Below are 21556 nucleotides of genomic sequence, written 5' to 3' on the forward strand. Positions count from 1 at the left end.
CAAAGTTATTCTCTGTCCTTCATTCTGCTGATAATTAAAACCAGTCCCTATGATATTGTCATGGCAATGAAGTCAGTGTATCCCCATGCGAGTGTTGCTGACTACAAAAGGAATCTAGGTAATATATACATCAAGCTTTGAATGAAGATTACACCTGTCCAGAAACAGGGGACAGATAAATAATTCTATTGATCAATGGGGAGTATCAATGCTAGTTAAATTAATATAAATTACCTCCGACAGGTCTCCGTTTCGGATGTGAATTTTCGCCATGCTCTCAAGCCATGTCATTCGCAGTTCAGGGGTGCTGGCGTATGAATTAGCCAGGCTGTACTGAAGGTCAATCAGCATTTCCGGATCCTTCTCATGCTCTTTCATCTGAGCTGTCGCCATTAGCACTGTTCTTATTCGCTTCGTCAAGTCTTTCACTTCCACAGGAAACAGAGTGTTCTACGGGACGCCGCCCAACGAAAATCGAGTATTTAGAAGCCGCAACATCCATTTGTCTAACTGCAAAAATCTTTTCAGATCTAAAATATTCTAATCAGCGCTGATCGTGTCAATTTATGTCAAGTACATGCCAACCCTGTTAGAACGGGTCCTAGTTCAGTGCAGGTCATCTACAAAAATGGATCATAATATTTGACCCCAAAGTTACTGAATGGGTAATAATCACTTTCCAGTGGGAAAAGAGATTGTCCCTGCTCAGGACTGATCCGCGCATTTTATACACTAATAATCCTTGCATACGTTATAGCGCCTTATCACGTCGCCAAGATGTCTAAAAGCGTTTCAAAGAATTTACTGTAAAGTGTACAGTTACTTCACAATTGTAGGTCAATGCAGCAACCCATTTGCACACAGCCATGAAATGGATGACCAATTTTATCAAGGACACCACGAGAAACTCCCTCTTCTCTTTTCAAATTGGGCCATGGCATCTTTAAAGTCCACTTGAACAGGCAGATGGAACCAAGGTTTAAATCTGATCCGAAGGACAGATTCTAAGCGCAGAATAGAGCAATAAGCATTTTAATATCTTCTTTTATTCTTAAACAAAATGGGACTTATTCACAATTGCTGCTTACTCTCATGGGTGTATCTCCGTTTGCAAAATTGTTGATAATTGCCAGTGACTGCTGGAATCGTGTGCCTCCCATTCCTACGTCTGCTATCAGTTGGCTCACAGCTTTGATAAGCTATAAAAGCAAAGAGATAAAATGAATGAATTGAAAGTCAGGTTGTACAAAGAGATTTGGAAAGCTACCAACACATTTACAATATAAAAACATCCGCATTTCTCTTCTGTTATTTTAATACTTTAAAATTCCATATATACTTTCAAGAGCGAAACATGAGTCTGAACAAAACACAGTAACACATCTGATTACATCTTCCCCCCAGTATATTAGACACACTATGTGGCATTCCTTATAATCTGCTGCTAAATACCACTGCGAGTAAGGTACAAATGATATAAAATCACTGACAAAACTAGAGTTGCTACTGATAGGTGCAAGTTGTTGTTGTTGGAGCCGCACACCATTTGCCTAAATCCTTCTCAATCTGAAGAAACTATTCTTACATTTCACTAATGCAAACTGTGTCACACTATGAGCCTTATCGTAAGTCCAGCTTCACCTAAAAAAAAAACCTACAATATTTTTGGCACTAACCTGAAGATGGGACCTGACTATTGACTTTCCTTTTGTAAACTCAAAGTTCCTCCTCATGAAGAGGTAGAGAAGAGCACAGGCTGCGGTTTGCGTAGAGCTTGATCTGTGGTTACAACACTTTAGGATTTCATAGCACAGCGTTCCACACAGCTCTGCTCGGCCTTGGAAAAACGCTGAAGGAAACTAGAGGGAAAGGAAATAAGGATGTAAAAACATGGTGCCATGAGAATAGCAAAATATACACCACATGAATGTTCATTAGCATTTTTAGTTGATGACTGTAAAATCTTAACAGTTCAGAAGACTGTTAATTGCCAGTGTCACTTTGGGAACGAGACAACTTTGAAACAAGTTGTAGCTTAAGCAAATAGCATAAGCACCACCTTGAGCTTGTAAAGTTGAGCAAAGGAAAGGAAGAAATTACTAATATTAATAAAACGCAGAAATAGTATTGTGGCTCGTAACATTACCTTGGAGACGTATAACCTGAGAGCTGCAAATACGTGTTTCAGAGCAGCTGATGACTGGTTGACTTGCAGAAACAGCAAGTAGGTGTCAAAGACTCTCTTCATCGTGGAATTATGACCATCATCCTGTTGCAGTTGTCTCTATGAAGTCAAATGACAATGAATGATTAATACCATACTGTGCAAAACACAAGCTTTACAGACTGTAACTTGACATATAATAATGGACAATAAGACATGATTTGTAGCTCCCACAATAACTCTGCTGGTAAAGTCACTCTTTGGAGTGAAACTGAATGGACAGACTTGGCTGATCTCAATGAGGGAATATAATTGCACGCATATTCAAAAAAACAAGATATGAGCCCACTCCTTTTATCACCTTCAAATACATACAATTGTGAATCATTATTTTTCCCAGAGTTTGCTGATGCCAAATACACAAGTTGGACTGTGTTATATAATAGCAACAGCATATTTGAAAATTAATTTTATATTCAACAGCATGTTTCAAGTTTCAGTGCAGTACGGTATTGAAAGTGACAATATTCACGCAAAGCAAATGCAATGTCTCAGGGTAACAAATATAAAGAACAGCACATATACCTGATGGTTCTGCATAAAGAGACAAATGATCTCAAGCACTGTTAGGCAGACCTCTGTTGCAGTGTTCGCTTCTATATCGATGAGGTTCAAGTTGTCCATTTCACTGGGAGCCCCATCTAAACAAACAGGAGACCACAGCGATTGATTAATTAGATTGCACAAAATCACTGGACATGAGCATTTTTAGATAAATGCTAAAGCACACTCCAAATGTAGAAAAAAGAGAAACTGGATCATTACAGGTCTGGTGTGCAGAATGCCAGACCACTCTGTTCCTGTTTCTGCATCGTCTACTTGCTCATCTATGCGTTAATGCGACACTGCAATATGCTTGAGTTTCGTTAGGTGGGAACCACATTGTCTACCCCGGCAACAAACTTTGGGATTGATTTATTTAAATGAGGTAACACAATATATTCTGCTCTTCCTGACATCGAAGCAGTATTTGCGTTGAGGGTCAAAATACATTGTTTACTTGTTTGAAATGGAAAGTGTACAGAGGTTCAAAATGGCCATAGAATTGGAAAGTTCAGGTTTTTTTCATTCCTCATTCCCCGCTCTTTACTGGAAACAAGTTTCAATGAGGGCTCAACACATGGTTCCTTCTTTACGTACTGATCATTATGCTGGAAACGTCCATCATTTGCAGCAGTTTGGGGTTGGACAGAGCATTCTTCCCACGTATTATAGGCATCGTCTGTGACCTGCCGTGCCGACTGTCATGTCCGGAGTGTATCCTGGTAAATAAAGAATTACGTACACACTGAATGAAACACAAAAAATAATGAAGGTTTATAGCGGTTACCATAACAAGGTCATTTGCATGAAATCCGAAGAGACAGGTGTCTGAATGCACTTCAGACTTCACATTTTTGAGCGTAACTCATGTTTTTGTTTAATTTCCAATCAAAGAAATTTACAGCACAGAAGAAGGGCATTTGGCCCATTGGCCTGTGGTGGCTCTTTGAAGAAACGATCCATTGAGTTCCATTTACCCGCCTTTTCTCCAAACCCATGCAAATGACTCCTTTTTAGATATCTGTCAAGTTCACTCTTGAAAGCTAATGTGGATTCTGCCTCAACCACAACACTTATCAGAGGATTCTACATACAAATACCCCTCACTTGGTGTAAAGTAAAATCCTCCTCATCTCCTCCTTCGCAAATTATCTTAAATTGATGCCCTCTAGTCGCTGACTCAAGACCAATGGAAATAATTTAGAAAAGCCTCTCATAATTTCTGTTAAAAATGTCAATTCATTTGAGGTTTCATCCAAATTCTGCGTTAAAAAGCTCTTTAAATGCAACGACAATAACTTGATTTACATAGTGCCTTCACACAGGATAGCATCTCGGAGCGCTGAAGACAAATATGCTGATGTTTGACACACATTGATGCTTGCTGTTTTGCCCAACAGATTGCTCATTTAATTCAATACATTTCTTAACATTAAAGTAACTGACGCCTTTAAAAAAAACGCTGAACACCCTTTTCTAAATAAATTGATTCCATTAGATAGTAAGGAAGCTTTACCAACCATTGTGAGAGGAGGCTAGAACTCTGATGAGTGGGGTTCGACCCTTTGAGAGTGCCATTACTCTGGCTGCTCTGTGCAAGTTTAGCTGCAGCAGCTAACTTCCTGTTTAAGAATAAATTCAACGCGATTAAAGTCATACAAAATGAATCAAGCAATGAGATACTTTGTGAAAATCGCAGTTAGTCAAAACAATTGCTCACTATTTATATTCTGGAAGTCATTCTTCCGTTATCATTATTAATGCAAAGTTAGAAAAGTTTATGTCAGCAGCAAAACGTTAGATAATAATTATTATTAATAATTATTAATATTATTATAATAGATAATCCTGAAGCAGTCTCCAGGCAAAGACAAAATACATATCTGATGGGTAATCTGTCAGACCTGACACAGAAATATTTAATTAGTGTTCCTTTTATACCAGAGCAAATGATGTGTGATCGCTTGCAGTGATACAGTGTGGTGAATGGTGAGATCAGAATTGTACTGCTTGTTCTCATCTTTAGAAAATTGATTGAATGATTCCCGTACATTTCCATGATTTAAATCTGATCTGCCTTCTTTCAGACAAACGCTTCTTCCCAGCATTGTGGCACCCATCGGGTATTTGTCCATCTTAGTCTGAACCTGTCCCTATAACTTCTAAGTAAAAACACATCTGGCCATACCTGCATTCAGTATTCTTTCCAAGCAAGTCATGTACCATTTATTTTCTCCTGTCTCAGTGAAATAATAATAATCCTTGCATTTGATATAGTGTTTATCACGTCTTCTAAAACCCAGGTCTCTCGCTTGCGAGACGAGCGATCTAACCACTGAGCTACAGGACTCCACACTAAAGTATAGTGACTGTACATTTTGTGGGCGAAATATCAAGCTTTATCTGCGGATACCCAAAAACATTTTGAACAGTGACAAGACAAAAAAAAACAAGCAGCAACTGACCTGTTTTGCTATTTCATAAAATTAAAATAATAATAATTCTTGCATTTGACATAGCACCTTATCACGTCTTCAAGACATTTCAAAGCGCTTCACAGAATATACTGTAAAGTTAAATCATCATTACCTTGCAATATGTCTCTTCCCTAGAAACCTGAAATGCTGAACGCAAACTCTGAAAGAATGAAAGAGGTTCAAGCATTAAATGTCGGCTCGCCATGATGTTGCAATAAAGCAAGTGTTTGTTTTTGAGGTGAGGTTCCAGGTGAAGTGTTTCCGAAAACATTCACAATAAAATGAGAGAGAGGAACAAAAGCACGGTCAAAGTGGCAGGTCTTGACAAACGGGCATATCTGCATTTAGTTAAATTTCTCTTGCGTTCTATTGTATTATTTTTCATTTTGTTATACAAAATGAAGCTTCAAAATAAAAATAAAAAGCCAAATGTAAGCTTAAAGCCATCACATCATCCCCAGTGCATGATATTTCTCAATACTTCTTACATTTGGTATATTTCATGTCAGGAGGACGTCCCAAAGCACTTCACAGGGTTTGCTGTAAAGGGCAGTGATTGTGTATTTGTAGGCGAAATACATTTTATTTTATAACTGCTCCGTGCACAGAATTGTTATTGTAGTCTGCATCAGGAAACTTTTTTTTTTACTTACTCTAAGATATTGAAGAAATCGGTTAGCTCACAGTATGGGGCTTTAGACCAGTAAGCCCTTAAAATCTCTGAAAAGAAGCAGACATATTATTTCTTTTACATTAGCCTGGCATTGTCTGACATTTTAATTATTGATAACTTCATCGTTTGAACCACAAAACACGTGCAGCGTTTTAATTATTTCACGACTTTTATAAGCTTTTATGCAAAACTACAAAATCTAAACGTATTGCATTATTTTGTTTGGTTGTAGAAAATATATCACCTAAATAATAATAATCCTTGCATAATAATAATAATACTTTCAAAAAGAAAAGACCAAATTTAAACAATGAAAAAAAGACATTTATTCGGTATTATAATGTTACAATTGTACCTCATGTTTGAAGGCAAATCACCAGTGTTTGGTTACCATTGGTGAAGCTAGATAGGGGCTCAGACAATAAGACCTGCACTGGAGTGGTGCCCGACATCATTAGAGAAGCTTACAGTAGGATTTAAACCAGGACGGTACAAACGCATCAGGATGCGAAGAGCACTGAGCTTACTCCCAGTGGTCCAAAACTCTGGATAATCCGGGAACAATGAATGGAGAGTTTAAACGTTATTAGTTTGTAAGGCTCCATAATAACATACTTATAACCATGCATCAATCAAAGAGCACATGGTCAGAATAAAGTGGGGCAGGGGGAAGTAAGTGGAATTTGCAGTGAAGGGTGGAAAGGACAAATTGTCTCACTGCTCCACATCTTTGCATTGGCCCAGCAGCATAAATACAGCAGCTAATGCCTCATTGACTATTACAATTATACAGAGCAACCAAATGTCTGGGCTTGGTAAGAGTACATCAGCAAAGAACAGTCTTACCCTCAGAAACTGTTTTCATAATATGGAGGAAGCATGTAAGTAAACTGCGTGTTTCTGCCTGGTCCAATTTGTCAAAGCGAATAGTTGATCCAATCAAAGACAATGGTCTGGAATAAGTCTGGAGAGTTAAAGACATAGCTATTAAACTAACGTGTGGCTGAGTGGAAGTTATTTTAGTGATTTGATAACCTAAATTCTCAAGTTTGCCTCAATCTGGTCTTTCCAGCTAGATATACATGTTCAATCAAGGGTATTAGTGGATTAAACGTATGTGTTTTAGTACTCCTCTATAGATCAGTTTATCCATCCTCTTTGAGAATGTTTCAGAGGCCGCACAGTGAGTGACTAGATGAGTAATGTCATGCGTTCACAATGAGCCTGCCTTGCAAAGTGTCCTGCCTCCTATCGACTAGAACTGAGACCTAATGATAGTCACAGAGAGTGCATGGCATCCAGGCTGGAGGATGGAAGTGTTGCATGGGGGTGAGAAGGCTCAAAGGGGAGATGCAGGGAGATACGATCAGAAAGGAAAAACGTGTGACATACAACACACATGACCAGCAAGGTCTAACCAAGACTGCTTTGGTGATGTTGCATAATGTATAGAAACATGCACTTGCACTTATATAGCACCCTCCACGCAGGGTAGAGTCTCAGAGCGCTTAACAGCGGGGGGAGTGGGGAGGTGGCCGTATGCATGGTCGAAGAGGAAAATTTTCAGGCGGGACTTGAAAGAGAGGAGAGAGTGGGGCAAGGCGGAGGGACTGAGGGAGAGTGTTCCAGATGTTTTAGGACGTAGTGGCTGAAAGCGCAAACTCCGTTGGTGGGGTTGAGGGTGCGAGGGATGAACAGAGTTTCACTTCTCCAATTATGTGCCAACTGCGATTCACTTCTTTAAAAATTATACCTTTTCACAGGAATCGTGTTTTTCACTCATTTTCTCACAAGCGCCTGAGGTAGAATCCAGACTGCCAAGTGAACCTCTGGAGTCCGCATGGGATACCGTTGACATAGCTACAGATGAAATAACTAAAAATAGTACCATAAATGTCACTCGGACGATAATACGACAATTTTAATCAAGGAAAAAAAACCCCCACCTTATTCAAGATTTGCAAAACTTTTTAAATGTATTTACGATTGGGGTAACTTGATAGATCACCATCTATTTAGTTTGCTGAAAATGTAATTTTTAAGTGATTCGGAAAGTACCTTGAGTATCAAACAAGCGAGGATAAATTAAGCTAAGCTTCAGTAAGAGTAAATATAAGAGATGTGTGCCTTTTATATAGAACATTTTATATAGAACGAGTTACAAAGAAAATCAATCAGACATACCTGCTATTGAATTCAACACGTCTTTTGAGACTGAAGCTTCCAGTGAATTGGTATTACGGGTTGGGGTGGTTGATTGATTCTGTGACCCAGCAGCAGCACTCAAGTCATCCCTGGAACCCTGTCATTTAAGCCAGAATATCAGCAATATTCTTACACCCAAAGCTTTAATTTTCACTTGCTATCAATCAATCAAGTGAATAAGAAAACAACTTTTTTTTTCCTATAATTCAGTTGTCAAAAACAAACGCCAATTTAGGCGGATTTCTATCATTGTATATTAATTAATATACCATTTACTGCGACTAAAGCAGAAATAAATAGAACTGCTTTTTTTTAAAAAATGCCATAAAAAAGCTGCCATCAATCATGAGTTCAATTTTACTCGTTCTTTATGTGACTCGGTCACACTAACCGGATTAGAGGAACTGAGGTTGAACGGAAACATGTCCTTCATAAATATCCTGGGAAGGTTGTCAAGAAGTATACCATACAGTGGCAGGTATAAAGTGGCGATTTTTTCCTGTTGACTCTGGAAAGAAAACAGACGGGTGAGCAGAGCCGAATCAACTTAAATAACATTAACCTTAAGTAATTTCGAGGTGCAGAAATCCAATGGATTTTATATTATTTATTAACCTTCCCCATTTATTTTGTGCACCTGATTTCTTACACTGTTCTCCAGACAAAAGGATGGGTGGCAAACCCATACGCAAGACTCTGCCAGTGACTCTCTACAGCGAACTATTAAGTCGTAAACGTGAACTGATTTGACCACCTCCCTTCATTCTGAATGCCTTCCCCCCACCAGAAACAAGGTGGTTACAATCATGGAATAGATATGAGCAAAGTTTAATCTGTAAAAACAAAACTTTAATCAAACCGTTTTAAATTTAATTCAAAAGTCGGAAAGTTGCAAAGCACCACAAGTTACTACACAGTGCCACACACTACAAACTGATGGTTTAGTTCCAGTACCTTTCCGGCATATCGGTTGTCAAAGGAATGCTTTGCCATGAGATTTTTCAGGACAGCAATTGCAAGGTGCCTGATATCCTGATCTTCCTGTAGTGCAAATCCAACTTCACGGAGCAATAGTCCAACGAGAAAATGATTATGGCAAAATTCGTTTGTCAAGGTATATTCCGGATGCACACCTATTCCAGAGGAAAATAAACACATACATGATCTTATAACCATGGAGACTACATGAGCACTTACTATTAAAATCACTGCTTTCTGGTATAAAAGGAAATAAATACCGAATTATGCATGAGATATCCATCTGAATAGGCACATATTTAACGTATCATAACGTATCAGCTGGACTGAGCTCAAATCCCTGGAGCTTGAATCTTTCTGACCTAGAGGCTAGGATGCTACCAACTGAGCCAAGCTGACACAAACATGGAGCATTACAGTTGACAGAGATACAGTTGAATAGAAAAAAAAATCTTTTTAAAAAAACGCATAAGCAGGACATATGATATTCAATGTAAAATGTAAATGAAACGCTGTTTCGTCTTTACTTTGTTTACCTGTCTTGCTCTTCAGAAACACTGTGGGCAGGTTGAGAGGAATAAAGTGCTCATGGTTGCAAACTTCTCGAAGAAAATCAAACTTAAATTCAAACAAGGTCTGAAATTGAAAGGGAAATTAAGCTATAAAATGCTTTAAAATGTATTCACAAATGTTTTGCATGCCTTGCTTCATTTTATGTCGATTAACAATCATCTGACTTACTTTATTATCTCCAGGATTGAATAAGTTCACATAATTGCCAATGAGTTTCAATACGAATCCTCTGTCCATAAGGGTCAGACTTCGCTGTAAAAAAAATATGAATCATGCTGGTATTTTATTGAATTATCAGCAAGCAAATATTCATAAAGATAAACAATTTACAGTATTTTAGAGGTAATATGCTGTTGAATATAACTTTAATAGATTTTCAAGTTGCCAAACACATAATTGATAAAAAGAGGGATTTCAGCACAAAAAGTCACTTGGCTAATCATGTCTATTACTCCATTTGAGGTATCTTATAAAGAGAAGTGGGGTTATCTCCTAGTGAGCTGACCAATAATCTCCCCAATAAAATATTGCTCATTCAACTACACGCTGTTTGTGGGTCATTGCTGTATGCAACTTGGCTGCAGTGTTTGCCTGCAAAACACACAGTCACTACACTTGACAGTGTATTCTGTGAAGCGCTTTGATATGTCTTGAAGATGTGATAAGGCGCTATATCAAATGCAAGGATTATTACTATTATTATATCAGATTTGCAGAATTTGGCAAAGGATTGAATTCCGTTTCAACTTTGAAGGTCGTTTTGTGTCGTTCTTAAAAGAAACTTACCGAAAACCAGCTTCAAAATTAAAGACAATTTAAGAAATTGACAAGATCTGCGCGCTTTGAAATGCTAAGTTGAATGAATACATCTCGACCCAAGTGGAATTTTTACCAGTAAATTTATTACAGGGCGGTGTTGTATTTCCGCCCACAAAATACGCAGTCAATTCACTTTACAGTATATCCTGTGAAGCGCTTTGAGAAGACTCAAAGATGCGATAAGGCACTATATCAAATGTAAGGATTATTATTAATTCCAGGGCAGTAATGCATTTTCTGATTGAGAAAATCTTACCTTTACAAACATGGCGAGGAAACGGTTTGCCTCCCTTGTTTCTTCTTCAGTTTCTCTGAACTTCTTGTAGATGATTTCTCCCAAGGTGGTCACCAGGACCTCCATCATTCTATGACAGGACGATGGAAACCTCTCAGTACGCTTCAGCTACGCATTTCAGAGAAAAACAATGAATGGAATGGAATGATTTCTCAAATTCAATGGAAAATACGTCACCACATCCNAAAAACTTAATCGTGACAACCTTTTGAACATTTCTCCTTATCGTAAAGTTAATCTGAGTGAAACCAAAATATCTGATATAAATAGGGAGGTTTATATCACAGTTACAGTCAAATCCCACTATTTTTAGTATATTTATTTGGTACTGCTTAATGTATCCCAACATGACTCTAATGTTACACATGTTTGCATCCGCATGCTTTGTGTTTTCCCACATTGTCCTACCTGCATCTTGTTGTTGTCGACTAAATACTGCGCCAGTGACTTTATGATGATTTCATAGAAGAACCAGGAATGCTGAAAAACAATGTGGACACTATCAGAATGTGACTCGATTTGGATCATTTCTATTCCAATGTCTTAGCAATACATGAACCATCAAGTCGTGAGAGCAACTGAGCACACAATGCAAAATTACATTTGTATAGCGCCTTCCCCATCGGGAGGATGTCCCAAGGCGCTGGACAGTCAGGGATTTGGACCTGAGCTGGGGTTTGGGATTGGGGAGGGTGGAGGCCAAGGGGAATGGCATAGTTGTTCAAACTTACCTTACGCTTAACAAACAGAACCACGATACTTCATCTGCAATAAAATCTCAGGCCCAGTGTGAGCTCTCAGGGTTCTGCCTACAATACAGCAGATTCCTTAGAAAAAATCCTGTTTACTTCATGGGTGATTTGCGCAGTGGTGACATAGCTAAGAGTAGTGCGTTTAGATGCTAATACTCCAAATGGTAAAAAAAAAAGGTCATTGAGATACATACTTAATTGGCTGGCTCATAACGGCTTCACATCGACCAGGTTCAAATTCATGATGCCTTAGTGAGCTAAGAGCTACTTATTGTTATTTGAATTTTTAAAACTATTTTGCTTAATTCCAATAAAAAAATACCTTTAGCAAATGCTTCATTTCAGCTGCCTCTGAAGATTTCAGGACTTCAGTCATGCCTTTCATAAGCTCTTCGTGAACTGTTTGCTGTTTCAACTCAGAGAATTCAGCCTTGAAAACAAACTGCAAGCAACAGAAATTGGAAATAAGATGGGTGATCAATTCATCACACTACATAATATGCAAAACTTAACAAGCATGTCAGTTATTAAATACTCTGGCACAACATAAGACAATCAGTAATCGTACAATATAATTAATTTCCTGTCACTAGGTGCTTGAAATCCCTCTCGCCAATTAGTTAGTTTTCTGAAATGCTCTTCGCGTGGAATACCGCTCCTACTTTCCCAAAAGGACGTAAATGTGGCATGCAAAAGTGTTTATTCCCCCTGGGAGTAGGTGTATGATTCTGCTCTTTATTTCCACACAACAGCAAAGCTGAGATCAAGAACTTAACAAAGGAGGGAACAGAATCAATGTCCTTATTCCAAAGTGTTGCATGTTGCTGTCCTAATTTGCATCATTAATATTGGGTCGCATTTCACTTTGTAATATTTCCGCAGAAACTAAATAACTAAACATACTAAATATGCAAACACACACAGGTCTGTGGGTATGCACGTTTCTTACGCAAGGATCTTAAAATGTGGCTTGTGAAACTATGTCCCATACCTTTACGTAAGAGCGGAGGTAGCTGTCCAAATTTTCCTCGTGGCATTTTGCAACAATATTAACGATAACCCTGAAAAACAGGAGAAACAATTTTTAAGACGTAATAATAAATAACAATCCTTGCATTTGAAATAGGGCCTTTCACAGCGGGAGGACGACTTAAAGACATTCACAGGATATACTGTGAAATGTATCGACTGGGTATTTAGTAGATGAATGTGGCAGCCAATTTGTGCAATTTATCAAACTACACAATCCAACTTGGAAACTGAAAGCATAAATATCGAAGATCATACATAGTCAAAAACCCAAATAAATATTTTTGTATTCAGGAGAAAGCCCTTTGTATTAAAACAATAATGGGCACGTAACAAGGGTAATAGTGGATCAGTAGCATTCCATTACTTGCTTTAATCCTGTTACAAAACAATACGAGTTACACATAAATCCTGCAGCTTCCACACAGTGAAATGCAACAAACAAATTAATGCCACCCAACTGGTGCAATATCCTCTACGTGTAATTTATGCTGTTGTAAAGGGGGAGAGCTAAAATAAAGGAGTCATATCCAATCTGTGCTGATTTTCTGATTCAAAAGTGCTTTGAGACAGCAGAAAACCCCTAAGGCAGATGTTACATTTACAAGTACTGCGATTCTACTCCAACATCTGGGGACAATTTATCCTGAATGTGAAAGTTTTATTTGCAATAAATCTTTCGCTTTGATCCTCGATCTGAATTTTAAATTCTGAAACTATGAAGTGCCGTCAAAGTGACCTTTGCACCAGAGCCTAAAGTGGAACAAAATACCAGATGTACAGACAGATAATGTCAGAGGACAGTGGTGTATCGAGTATTCAGTCATTTATTAAATAACATAGCAGTAAAAAGAAATCCTATTCAGACCCCACGTGCTTGTGATCAAATTTATTTTCCTCTGCACCCGTGAAGAGCATTTTTATCCATCTAACCTGGTGGTGGCAGTAGTGACTTCACTTTGATCATTCTCTGTCAAGATGCAAAACAGCTGATCTAGAAGAACAGGAAGGAACCTCACAATCACATGGATCCTTTCAATGCCAAGTAGACCCTGGAACAAACAGAAGCAGCTTGAGAAGCAAATCGAAAAGCTCGGACAAAGTGTTGCGATGAATTAAGCATGATATCACTTAGGAGTACTGCTCCTGCTGTATTCTAATGTCTTTCCTTATATCTAGTATCTAGTTTGTAGTTAAGCACTAAATAGTCACACTGCTTATTCATACATAATGTGATTGATGGACAGACAGATCCTACTTAGGATCATCGACCCTTAACAATAATAGAGGACATCGCTCATCTGGGCCACGTTTACTTTTTCACATCATTTCTACATAGTAAATTGCCAGTCAAAGATTGGCCAGAGCTTCAGTAGCTATGAAAACGGTTTTACGTCAAGGGGGGAAAAGTAGGCTGGTCCCACCACCCAAAACACACAGTGGGAGCAGAAAGAAAACAATGGCAATATAAGAAAGAGAAGGTATAATGACATTTTAAAATGATTTGAAGAAGAGCAAGGGGGAAATGTGTCTGAAAAAAGGGAAGGAACGAGAATAGGCAACAAGAGTGAACAGAAAGGAAAAAAGGGAATATTTAAAATGTTTATTCTGACCTTAAATTGTGGTTTTAGTATTGCTTTTAGTATCACTGATATGGTATTAAGCTATTGTTCAGTGCCAGTTGGCAACTGGATCAGAAGATCGAGTCCCACACCAGGATTTGAGCTAATAATCTACCTTGACATTTCAAAGCAGAACTAGCGATGCTGTCCTTCAGCTGAAATGTTAAACCAAGTTCCTGTCTGGTGGTTTGGTTGCATGTTAAAGTCCAATAAGCATGATTTAAAAGAGAACAGAGGGATCTGCAGATGACCTGGCCAACGTTTTTCCCTCAGCAAAGTAAGAAAGTAAAACAAAACAGGTGAATTAATCTCAAACCTGAATGTGGAATGTTAATGGCATGGATTAGCTGTCAAGGTTGGGCCCACTCGAACAGTTAATGCAAAACAAATCACTGTGTGAAGTTACAAGGTGATTAGTTGTAATGGTTGTTATTCAGTTGTGTAATATCAGTGTTTATTCAGTCACCGTACATGAACTGGAAGTGTTTTGAGTAGCTCAGTGTACAGCAAAAAGATTTTAGTACATTCAACCTATTATCTAAGGGTCCAAATTTATGGTCCAAATATTCACAGAGCCACAAACACATGACTGTAATCCTTTAAAAGTAGTGCGTGCGCGACGGTTTTGCTTAAGTTACGACCCGAAGTTTTTGCCCTTAAAATGTTCAAACCTTGATAGAGTTGACAAAATCTGAAGAGGGAGCCTGAGACACTTCCTGTTTCCTTCGTTGACATTGCTGAAAAAAGTTGTTCAATTTCTCCTCCTGGAAAAGATAGGTGTGAACTTGAATTCTCACGTCTGGTTTGACACGTGTATTAAATGGAAGTCAGACAGTTCTGTATATTATTACAAAATGATTTTCCAAACCTGAGTGTAAATTGTAGACACCATATTCACAGAAACTTTGAAGAGTGACTTCCCTCCATCAACCCATTTTACATCAGATCCACATGACTGCGAAAAAAAGCATTGATTTTAAGATTAACCAATTTCTTTCCAAACCAGAGTACACGCACAACTGCTGCTGACTTACAGTAGAGCCCTGTTACACCGTGGTAATGTGTGTATGTGTGTGGGCATCAAGCCAGGGTTATACAGGCCTTGATCATGGTCAATGCTTCTTCATTCTACATGCATGTGAGAAGCAGCCAGCGCTATGCAGAAAGAACAGGATTTGAAAGGACCAAGCCAGCAAATTTGGGATACTTTACAGGGCAAATATCGTGGTCCACACCCCAATCCCGCTATAAGCAAACCCGCGTTATAACGGAGCATGTTATGACAGAGTTCTGCTGTATAAACTACCTCTTCAGACACATTTCCCCTTTGCCTGCACGTTAGAAAAAATGAACAAAACACTAAACGTGTTGGTATTTAATACAGAGAGCATAATTAATTATCTCCATTACTTTTGTCATCTCGCACAAAAAAAAAGCATGACAATGTAAATCTTTGAAATGCAGAAAAAGCCAAGTACTGTATGAGACGTGTAACTAACTGGCTTTGAATTGTTCATCGACTTTGCTTCCCCCTTTACTGCTCCTCTCTTGATTCAGGCTAGTCATTCATGATAAGGTACAATTTCACAGCTGCCAGCAGCCCTCAGCATCTCAGCCAAGAGCCCGTTCTTAGTACATGAGCCTAATAGAGAGTAGCAATGGGTCATTCAACCGTGGGAAGGTGGTGGGAGGGAGGGAGGGAGGAAACACAGCCAAATCTGATATTATCCTAACCCACTGTCTATGTCTATGTCTATGAGCTTTCCAGCAGCTCCCCCCCTCCCCCCCCCACCGGCTGGGATAATGAAGCCAAATCTAGTGCATTTTTACTGTCACAGCCAAGTTTGTAAATCTAACTTCGATTTCCATGGTGTGCATGATTTCTTGGACCTTGTTGGTGAATTAAATAGAAGCATAATGCACATGAGTTACTGCTTTCCCCCCACCCGCACCCACACAATCCTGCAAAAAAATACTTCGGAATTCATCCTGCATCTCCGGTGTCTAATAACGAAAGAGACAATAATGTGTAGTGCTCCCAAGATACCACCTCTTCACCATATTGCTCTTACTTTTCCTGCTGTTTGGTCCTGATGACTGAGGTACCCAGGAGGAAGGTTGGCTGCTACAGCAATTGAATGGTCATGGGACACAAGTCCACCACCTTTCATGAGGGGAAGCCAAGCATATCCAACTGTATGGAAATAGAATAAAAGAATCATTGCACTGCTCTATGTTACAGTAGAGGGGGGGCAGAAATCATGGATAACAGGTACAGTAATCCTAATTTTAAAAAAATGAATAAACCTTTTCGGCTGCACTGCTATGTTTTAAGCTAAAAGGTGAGAGGCAGCAGTTTGATATTCACGGCTGACTACAAATAATACTCAAATTCCTTGTAAAGACAGGCCACTGATTAATTGACTTTAGGATTTCATGCCATTTTTAAATTCACCTGTTATCTTTTAGGTGTTTATAGGTGTAAGGTTTCTACAATTTCTGGCAAGAATTTAAAAATGAAATTGTGGATTTAGTTTAGCAGTGGCCTTTCGTTGATTACTGTAAAGTTAGGAAATATCCCGCCCCTCTCCCCCCACCTCAAAAAAAAGTCTGGCGGATGTTAACTAATGTACCTTGCGTTTCCAATGCCTCTTTCTTTTTGGAACCACTTTTTGCAGCAATTTCACAGCTGATGTGACAGAACGAGAAGAGAATGTGGTGCTTTTCGTGCAGCTGAGTGGGAAGTTCAATTTTCACCTGAAAAATAACATTACATTACAAGTAAAGATGAATATGTTGATGGCCATACTTGGAGCTTATGGAAGCTTCCATTTAACAGTCTTGTTTTTCTTAACCCAAAAAATCATTTCGTAATGTTTGGTCAAATTGACTTCAGTGTTCAAAGGCGCTGCTAGATCTATGGCCTGATGGAACATGATTTACCACAAACTACCATGAAATAGAAAGTTAAAATATTCAAAAGAACATGGAGAGTGATGGCACGTTTAAAAGAGATTTAGACAAACACGTAGAGGGGTATATTTCACCCACAAAATATACAATCAATTCAATTTAGAGTATATTCTGCGAAGCACTTTGAGACGTCTCAATGACATGATAAGGTGCTATATAAAATACAAAGATTATTATTATTATTATTATTAAGAGTATCAGAGAATATGAGGGATTAGGATGGATCACTTTTTGGTGGAGCAAACACCAGCACAAAACATAGGCCAAATAACCTCCAACCGGGTCGAATATTTCTTTGGATCTATGGTTCTAAGTGTCCTCTTAGCCATCCCCCTGGGACTACATAGCCCAAAACAGACTAAAGGGAACTACTATAAAGGATTTTTCAACCTTCTAAAGAATAGATATACACTGTAGAATGTACCACATTATGGAATTTTAGTAGCAAATATTGAAATTCGAATGATTGCACACAATCAGAGTGAGAAAATAATTTGGATGCTGTACCATATGTTAATCGGAACCCAATTCTTTACATGAATATACAAAATATAGGGTAGATTTTACACTCGGGAGTTTAGCCACGAGCTGCAAAAGGCATCTCAGTTCAGCTGAATCGGCTGCAGTCAGTCGGTCGGTCAGTGCATTCGATTGAGCCTCGACTGAGCAGATGCATTTCAGTTCTTTCGCCTGCACGTGAGGTGATTTGCATGTTAATCACAGACTTTTGCGGGTGCTTGTGAAATGAAAATACCTCATCGTAAAAATCCGGGTTATGTGAATGATGTAGAACTGCTGTGTGCGCTGCAGTGGTGAACAGTGGCACTCCTGCTTTGCCATAAATGCACTGTTAGGGAAAGAAAAGAAAAGAGCAATAAAGAACAGCTTGGGCGAAAACACGGACACAAAGGAACAAATGCTCGACGGACAATCATCCCGGTCTCATCTGCCTCAGCGCATCACTGCATCTGATTTTCTACTGTCTCTGTTGACATCAAAGTTCCCTACGGTGCAAGAGGCTTTTAGACATAAAATGCCCCCCAATAAATTATAACTCAGGAACATTCAAAGGCAAATGAGAAATATTGTGATTTACTGCTTAACTGACCCTGTACTGTGAAGATACAAATTTGATCTTTGAGAGGATATAAATTCTCCTGTTTCATTCCCAGGCTACCCAACATCCTGAGCCGGTGGAGTGAGTGAGTGTGTGAGTGTGTTTGCGTGTGTGTGCGTGTGTTTGTGCGTGTGCATGTGTATGTGTTGTGCGGGTGACAATTTCCAAAGCTCAACCACTGCACTGTGATCCAACCACGAGTGATTTTGAAACAGCTGCAAGTTCGACAAATTTCTCTCCTTTTCTTTAAAACAACAAATGCGTGGGGTCTTGGCTGGTCTTTAGTCAGTGCCTCTCAACAGCAGTGTTGCTGGGATCAGCAGGTCGTTAATTTCAGCAGTGGGAACATTAAAAAAGTGCTTTTCACTGTCAAGGCATTTTGGGACACACTTACTTTCAATGGTTTCGCTCCTTCGTCGTCTGAGCTCCTGAATTCAATGCACACAGCTATATTTCTTGCCTGGGGGGAGAAGAACTGTGCGTAAATATCTTGTATGCATCGTAAATTACAAAAGTGGGATCGGAATGGGAATAGCACCTCTCCACAATTCACACTGACCTCCTCTCAACCCTCAGGAAGGTGACATCTTTATTATAACGTTAAAGTGTTTAGATCATATATAAAGCGATAATTACATCAGCCAACGTGTAAAGTTGCTTCTGGGTCAGGAGTACCCCGGTAGGACGGGAATCACATTTCGACTGGTGGAATTTGTGAAGACAGATTGTGCAGTGAGACAGAACGATATGGACTCGGCACAATTTTCCACAGAAAAGCTTCGAAGCAGTAACTTTCTTTAATAGTATTCAGTGTCGGTAGATCCCAATGGAAAATTGTTACACAAATAAATTGGAAAGTCAACAGAGACATTCAACACACAATTGCCCATCTGTCGAGCTGGTGACAGCAGCATTGGGCAGCTGATGGAGGTTTCCCACTTCTAATGCGTATCACACACAGCGAGAAGAACTGTTCTTCTCGAAAATAGCAACGAATTATTGGTGCAGATTACCAATACAAATGATATCTAGGCTGTGAAGTCAATAATAGCTTTCCTTGTTCTAGGCTAGCTATTATATTTTGAGGGCGACTTATACACCAATGATGAACAACACTGGGCTATACATGCAATGACAAGCAATGTCACAGTAAGCCAGAAACAACCGTTATTGTGCTAAAGGGCAATCTTTTATACCTCATCTCCTGGTATTAGGAGCCTGTAGAAGTCTTGTTAAGAAGACTCATTTAAAATTGTTCAGTAGCTTCTTATTAGCGCACCAAAGGAAAAATAGGAAAGAAATGGACATCTTTTCAAACAAATGTGATGGAACCGTATAATGCAGTATGCATGTAATGTTCTACATTTATTTCCAATTTCTGCTGATAAATATTCCAATACCATCACAGATGTAAAACTAATTGTTGATAAAAAATAAACATAGTTTTGGGATCAACTAAGGAGATTACTGAAGAAAAAAAGTGCATGTTCTGCTAATATTTTATCGTGTAGCTTACCTTGGCAAAACACTTTTGGCTATCATATTTCAAATGTTTGGGGTAAATATAAACTTGGTTTTTGTAGACGGTGTAAGGTTGGGAATATTTTGCAGACTCTTGTACAAACTCTTCGACCTCGATGGTTGGGTCATTTTTGCTTGGGTCCTTGAATGGCTTAACAGATACGTATGAAGATGTCACACAATCTGAAAGAATTAAAGAACATGTCGTTTTTCAACCTTTTGTCATTTCTAACTAAATCTGACCTGACATTTAGAGTACAGCAGCTGCTGCATTCTTCATCCAGATAAAGCCAAACTAGACAAAATCTTGTCCAGCCTGAAGCATAACCTTAAAAGGAGGTATTTGCAGGTGAAATACAGTCATTAAACGTTTTTTTCTTCCAATTCATTGAAACTTTATATATTGCACATTGTCTGTGATAAGACTAACTTTACTAACAATCTACTTATATTGCCAAGAAGTGAATAAATGTGGTCCAGATTTTGATCATAAGTCAGATTTACAGAAGGAAATGATTAAGTAAATTTGAGTTTGTATTAATGATTCACGTATTTGTGATCTCAGAAAGATTGTGATGGAGAGATACTGTCACTTCAGATAAAGGGAATATATATCTTATTTATGTCATGTTACCTGTGGCATTAAGGAATATCCTCAAACACGGTTTATTTGACACAATTTCAGGAAACGTGGAAATCCATACATTATTCCTATATTCTCTGAACTCTGCATATTGAATTTCAAACCTTCTTTCTTTCAAATAAGTTTCACAGAAATGCTTTTTTGTAAATTCATGGAAAAATTGGAGTAAAACAAATAAATTGGGCACAGAAAATGTTTAACCCACAATTTTCTTCACGTCTGCAATATTTTTTTCCAAATTAACTGGTTCAGAAGTGGTTGATGTTGCACTTTCCTGAGGGATGGATGCTAATCTCTGCTGTAGCATTTTATATATGAACAAGTACACTCAAACGTAACTCCAGAAAAATATTACATATGTATATATACAGAAATATTTCATACTTAAATGTTCAATAGGCACATAATCCACCACTATGTCCAGATTGCCAGGAATAGTCTGTATTTTGGTTATTTTCTCAGCTCTACAACGAAAAAGAAACACAATTGAGTCAATGATGAGAATTAAACCAGTCTTTCAAGTACCTTCACGTTAGAATATCGGATTGAATATCCTTATACCTTTTGAACTCGGTTATTAGTTTTAGCAAATCCTCCGTAGAAACCTTGTTACTTTCTTGCCTGAAGAGAGGAGAGAAGCGAGAATCTCGATCTATTGTTCCTAGGTTGTCTTTGAACACTGACCTGAAAAATAAAGTGCAAAAAGATAACAATAAACCACTTAACCAAATATGACCAGGTACAAGGATTATTATTATCACGTGGAATAAAACAATGGTTTTGTGCCACTGAACGAATCATTTATTCACATTATTGTAAATTCTATTTATTTCCAAAGGAGTAGAGGATATTACTTTGGTGCCTGTAATAATAATACTTGCATTTGATATAGCAGCTTATCACGTTTCCGAGACACCTCAAAGCACTTCACAAAATATACCGTAAAGTGAATTGACTGTATATTTTGCGGGCGAAATGGTGGTATATAGAGATAAATACGTACCTTACTGACCAGGCAAACGGCATGCGGTATTTGCCCAATTTATTACAGAACTGCTTGTTATTCTTCAAAACTTTCTGTGCAGTCTGTGAAAAAGCACGAGAAAATATAC

The 21556-nt window shown here is 38.5% G+C and overlaps 1 protein-coding gene across 3 annotated transcripts in view; it reads right to left on the bottom strand.

Moving 5' to 3' along the window:
- dock10 (dedicator of cytokinesis 10) overlaps positions 1–21556 on the bottom strand; it is a 94384-nt gene that overhangs the window by 16104 nt on the left and 56724 nt on the right. For 2 of the 3 annotated variants that reach the window (XM_042339037.1, XM_042339035.1), the window contains exons 14-44: positions 21448–21530; positions 21006–21128; positions 20829–20908; positions 19797–19984; positions 18675–18740; positions 17918–18010; positions 16824–16947; positions 16263–16384; positions 15059–15145; positions 14862–14954; positions 13502–13620; positions 12531–12600; positions 11862–11981; positions 11196–11267; positions 10749–10895; positions 9842–9925; positions 9637–9736; positions 9077–9255; positions 8514–8630; positions 8102–8219; positions 7671–7792; positions 6764–6881; positions 5898–5964; positions 5357–5404; positions 4288–4389; positions 3365–3486; positions 2750–2865; positions 2147–2284; positions 1677–1859; positions 1089–1199; positions 235–450 (exon numbers count right to left, since the gene is read on the bottom strand). In XM_042339037.1, coding sequence (XP_042194971.1) covers positions 235–450; positions 1089–1199; positions 1677–1859; positions 2147–2284; positions 2750–2865; positions 3365–3486; positions 4288–4389; positions 5357–5404; positions 5898–5964; positions 6764–6881; positions 7671–7792; positions 8102–8219; positions 8514–8630; positions 9077–9255; positions 9637–9736; positions 9842–9925; positions 10749–10895; positions 11196–11267; positions 11862–11981; positions 12531–12600; positions 13502–13620; positions 14862–14954; positions 15059–15145; positions 16263–16384; positions 16824–16947; positions 17918–18010; positions 18675–18740; positions 19797–19984; positions 20829–20908; positions 21006–21128; positions 21448–21530 — 3528 coding nt within the window. The remainder of the gene's footprint in view (positions 1–234; positions 451–1088; positions 1200–1676; positions 1860–2146; positions 2285–2749; positions 2866–3364; positions 3487–4287; positions 4390–5356; positions 5405–5897; positions 5965–6763; positions 6882–7670; positions 7793–8101; positions 8220–8513; positions 8631–9076; positions 9256–9636; positions 9737–9841; positions 9926–10748; positions 10896–11195; positions 11268–11861; positions 11982–12530; positions 12601–13501; positions 13621–14861; positions 14955–15058; positions 15146–16262; positions 16385–16823; positions 16948–17917; positions 18011–18674; positions 18741–19796; positions 19985–20828; positions 20909–21005; positions 21129–21447; positions 21531–21556) is intronic. The other variant, XM_042339034.1, reaches the window with a different exon arrangement.

Source organism: Callorhinchus milii, unplaced genomic scaffold (assembly GCF_018977255.1).
Source record: "Callorhinchus milii isolate IMCB2004 unplaced genomic scaffold, IMCB_Cmil_1.0 Scaffold11, whole genome shotgun sequence".
Lineage (NCBI taxonomy): Eukaryota > Metazoa > Chordata > Chondrichthyes > Chimaeriformes > Callorhinchidae > Callorhinchus > Callorhinchus milii.